This window comes from Triticum aestivum, chromosome 7A (genome assembly GCF_018294505.1).
Source record: "Triticum aestivum cultivar Chinese Spring chromosome 7A, IWGSC CS RefSeq v2.1, whole genome shotgun sequence".
Taxonomy (NCBI): Eukaryota; Viridiplantae; Streptophyta; class Magnoliopsida; order Poales; family Poaceae; genus Triticum; species Triticum aestivum.
In genome coordinates, this window is record NC_057812.1 from 2,227,103 (window position 1) to 2,231,309 (window position 4,207).

Consider the following 4,207-nt stretch of genomic DNA (forward strand, 5'->3'; position numbering starts at 1 on the left):
TACAATCATTTCATATCACTTCTCTTTTTACTTTGATTAACTTAGTATTCTGGTAGTCCCTTCGATCCATATTAATTGACACAAAGTTGTATCGGAGTGAGTAGTACACTACTTTGGATCAACCATGTGAACAAGATATTTTGTTCGCAGCTTCGTGCACGTGACGTGTTCGTATTATTAGCCTCCGAACGGGTCGAGGTAGCTGAGCTCTACTTCATCCAGCCAGCCATGGCTGTTGTCTTCCTCACCGGTCGGTAAAAATCCCATATCTTGCAACCCCCCCCCCCCCCCAAGAGAGAGAGAGAGAGAGAGAGAGAGAGAGAGAGAGAGAAATGGAGGCCGTGGCGGCGGCCGCGGCCACCTCATTCGTGGAGTGGATGGTGCCGAAGCTCTTTGATTTCTTACATACAAATCATGAGCTTCGGAAGAACCTGAAGAATGACGTCATCTACATCAAGCATGAGTTTGCTATGATTTCTGCCGTCATCAAGGATGATGATAGCCGTGGTGGCTGCCGCAGCAGCAGTGAAGCGCATGCGGTGTGGATCAATATTGTGCGTGACCTGGCGCACGCCATAGAGGACTGCATCGACCGCTTCATGCACAGTGTGACTATGGCTGACTCAGAAAAAGGGAGGCTCAGCCGGGCTGTCCACCGGGTGAAGACGGTGAAGGCCCGCAGCAAGTTTGCTGCGGAGATCCGGACGCTGAAGAATAGATCAGAAGATGCTTCCAAGATGAGAGAAAAATACAGCAACAACAACAGTAGCAGTTCCTCACCAAGGTGGTCGTTGTCGTCTGAGCAGACAGACACGCCAACGGCGGTTCAGGATGATGACGATGACACCCATTCATCAGCTTCCATCACCGTTCCTGTGGGTATCGATGGTCCCCGTGGCGAGATTATGGATCTGATCCAGCAGGAGCAGCAGCTTAAGGTGATTACCATTGTGGGGTTCCATGGTATGGGCAAGACTCTCCTTGCCAATCATGTGTACAACTCCAAGGCAATTGAGAGCCAATATGAAGTACGGGCTTGGGTACTAGGGGGGAGGAGGACAGCAGCGAATGTTCTCAAGGAGATACTCCAGCAGCTTGGCCACCTTCCCCTGCCAACCAATGGCAGTCTCACTCTCACCTTGCTTCATGCGAGCATCAGAGAGTGCATTGGCAACAAGAGGTAACTCATTCATTCAGTTTCCCATCTCTTTTTCTCGATCTGCTAGCTTTATCTATCGATGTAATCCTTGCCTGATTAGTTTGCAATGTTTAATTTGGTACCTAGGTTCTTTATTGTAATTGATGACCTGCGGACAACAGCATATTGGCACAACATAAAAGCAGCCTTTGCCGGTTTAACTGGCAGATTTCTAGTGACGACGGTCATTCAGCCCGTAGCAAATATCTGTCGCAGCTCATCTGTTAGTGATCATGTATACACAATGGCAACTCTTACCGACCAAGACTCAAGAATATTGTTCTTCAAGGAAGCTTTCCAAGACGATGAACCACCGCAGCATGTGGATCACCTCGGCTCTGCAGCGCTCAAGAAATGTGACGGTCTTCCCCTTGCTCTTGTTACCACCGCCAGGTTCTTGCAAAGCGCAGGTAATCCAACACCCATGATATGGGAAAAATTATGCGCCGACCTGGGTACACATCTGAAGAGCGATGATCTATTTGCAAGAATGAGGCGTGTGCTTGTCCAGAGCTACACCAGCCTTGATAGCCAGGTTGCCAGGACATTCTTGCTCTATTTGAGTACCTATCCAAGTGGTCGTCCTATCAAGAAATCGAGCTTGTTAAGGAGATGGTTAGCAGAAGGGCTGTCCCCAAGAGACAATACATGTAGTGATGTTGATGCCCCCATTAGCAATTTCAGAAAACTTGTCGACCGGAGCATCATCCAGCCAGTGGATGCCAGCGGTAACAACACAGAGGTGAAGACATGCCATACCCATGGCATGATGCTGGAGTTCGTCCTGCACAAGTCCATGTCCGACAACTTCGTTACCGTGTTGCATGATGGGCAGTCTACCCCTCGCCTGCTCAGTAACATCCGACGGCTTGCTCTGCATCACGCAAGGCCAAGAGAAATGCAAGGTTTATCTCTTGTCAGGTCACTGACAATCTTGGGCGATGCGCACCCATCTGTCCTGGACTTCTCCAAGTATGAACTGCTGCGAGTTTTGGATCTGGAAGAGTGCGTTGTACCCTTGGAGGATGGCCATCTCAAATTGATATGCAGAAAACTGTTACTGCTGAGGTACCTATGCCTTGGGAAAGCTGTTAAGTCTACGGTGCTTCCAAAAGAGATCAGCAAGCTTCAATTATTGGATACACTGGATGTAAGAAGAACACCTATAGAGATTCTGCCAACACAAGTCCTGGAGCTGCCACATTTACTTCATCTCTTTGGGAAGTTCAAGCTCAAAAAAGATGTAGGAGGCCAGAGAATGAGTAAGCTACAGACTTGGTTGTCATTGGAGAGCGAATTGAAAACACTGGCAGGATTTGTTGTGGACAGCGCGAAGAGCCAACAATTTGCACAGCTCATGGATCATATGAATTATCTGACAAAGGTGAAAATATGGTGCGTGTCTACCGCCGACGTCAGCAGCTCAAGTCATCTAGCAAAGGCCATCAAGGGGTTCATTGAGAGAAGCACCGAGTTCAAAGGGACAACTTCACTCTCACTCAGTTTTGAAGGCGAGTTGACCCAAGACATGCTGAATTCCTCGCTGGAGAAAGGAAAGAATTCCTGCTGCTATCTTGGCTCGCTCAAGCTACAAGGAAGCAAGATATGCAGCCTGCCTCGCTTTGTTGCCTTGCTGGGTGGTCTCACAAAGCTAGGCCTTTCATCCCCTCATCTGAGCCTGAGCCAAGACTTCCTTGCTGCCCTGGACAATGTGCCCGGCCTGGCGTACCTGAAGCTGGTTGCAACTAGCCTGGACAAGCTCGTCATCACAAAAGGTATTCTTAAGAGCCTTGGACGCCTATCAATCGTGGTTGAATCCACGATCAGTCAGTTGGAAATCCAAGAGGGAGCTTTACCGGGCCTCAAGTCGCTGCAGCTGCTATGCAAAGATCTTGTTGCCTCGATTTCCGGCACGTCACTGGTCCAGTCCCTTGGACATCTCAAGGAGATTGCTCTCCATCGTGAAGTGGGAGATGAAACGAAACATGAGTGGACAGAAGCAGCAAAGAACCTCCCAAGTCCACGTCCCAAGATCTTGTTTCTCTAGACACCATCAACACATCCAGGTAATGAATTGTGTCGTACTTGCCTTGCATTGAGCTTCCTCCTCATCTCTCCACAGTTCACATCCTGGTAATGACACTTTTGTCTATCATGCAGGATGTACAGGCTGCGACTTGCTAATGGCAAAGCATTCTCGCATGCTGCTTATTGGTTGATGGCCATTCATCAACATGATCAAGTGCGTCGAATAATTTAGTCCTCTTTGCTCTCGTGTCGATTTGGTGGCTTCCCCGTCGTTCGTACTTTTATGTTGTGTCACCACTAGGATTTATTTATTTGTAACAGATCGAAGTTAATGATCTGCTAAGCCATGAAAACGATTTTCTTTTCAAGAAATATGGTGACTTCCTGCTGTAATAAATAAATTTGCTATGTCTGTTGTTTGACATGTATTTTGGTCATTTCGATCCCAGTCAACTTAATAGGCTTCTTCGGAGTATTATTTCTCACAAATTTAGCACTACAATGTCCTAGTACTCCCTCCGTCCCAAAATTCTTGTCTTAGATTTGTCTAGATACGGATGTATCAAGATACAGATACATCCGTATCTAGACAAATCTATACATCCGTATCTAGACAAATCTAAGACAAGAATTTTGGGACGGGGGGAGTACTTGTTTGGGATAAATTCTTGAATCTTTATTTACATGACACGCAGTGCTTCCTGTGCTCTGTTTTCTAAAGCGAGGTTAAGTTCTGCACGCTGATGGTATAGATATGTAGCTGAGCTGTGAGACTTACCTAGAAGAGGAGACCCCTTGACGATGATGCCGATAATTCTGAAGTCTGAACATTTGCCTGTAGTTAGCTTCCTTTGATTTTGCTCTGTTTTCTGGACTCTGAACATTTGGCTGTGGTTAGCTTGAGGTTTGAGGCCTGACAGGCAATCTTTCTCCTTCAGACCATTAATGGTGGACGGAGATGCTGCCTGCCCTTCACGCTAA

The 4,207-nt window shown here is 47.3% G+C and overlaps 1 protein-coding gene across 1 annotated transcript; it reads left to right on the plus strand.

Moving 5' to 3' along the window:
- The first annotated feature begins 332 nt into the window (after positions 1–332).
- Positions 333–3,701, plus strand: LOC123155023 (disease resistance protein RGA4). Its single transcript, XM_044573602.1, has 3 exons — positions 333–1,180; positions 1,286–3,264; positions 3,359–3,701. The coding sequence occupies exons 1-2, from the start codon at positions 333–335 to the stop codon at positions 3,243–3,245; spliced, it is 2,808 nt and encodes a 935-aa protein (XP_044429537.1). The 3' UTR covers positions 3,246–3,264; positions 3,359–3,701.
- Positions 3,702–4,207: the final 506 nt, after the last annotated feature.

Coding starts and splice junctions, on each gene's coding strand:
- LOC123155023 (XM_044573602.1), top strand. CDS start 333: ATGGAGGCCGTGGCGGCGGCCGCGGCCACCTCATTCGTGGAGTGGATG. Junction 1,181..1,285: donor GAGTGCATTGGCAACAAGAG/GTAACTCATTCA, acceptor TTTGGTACCTAG/GTTCTTTATTGTAATTGATG.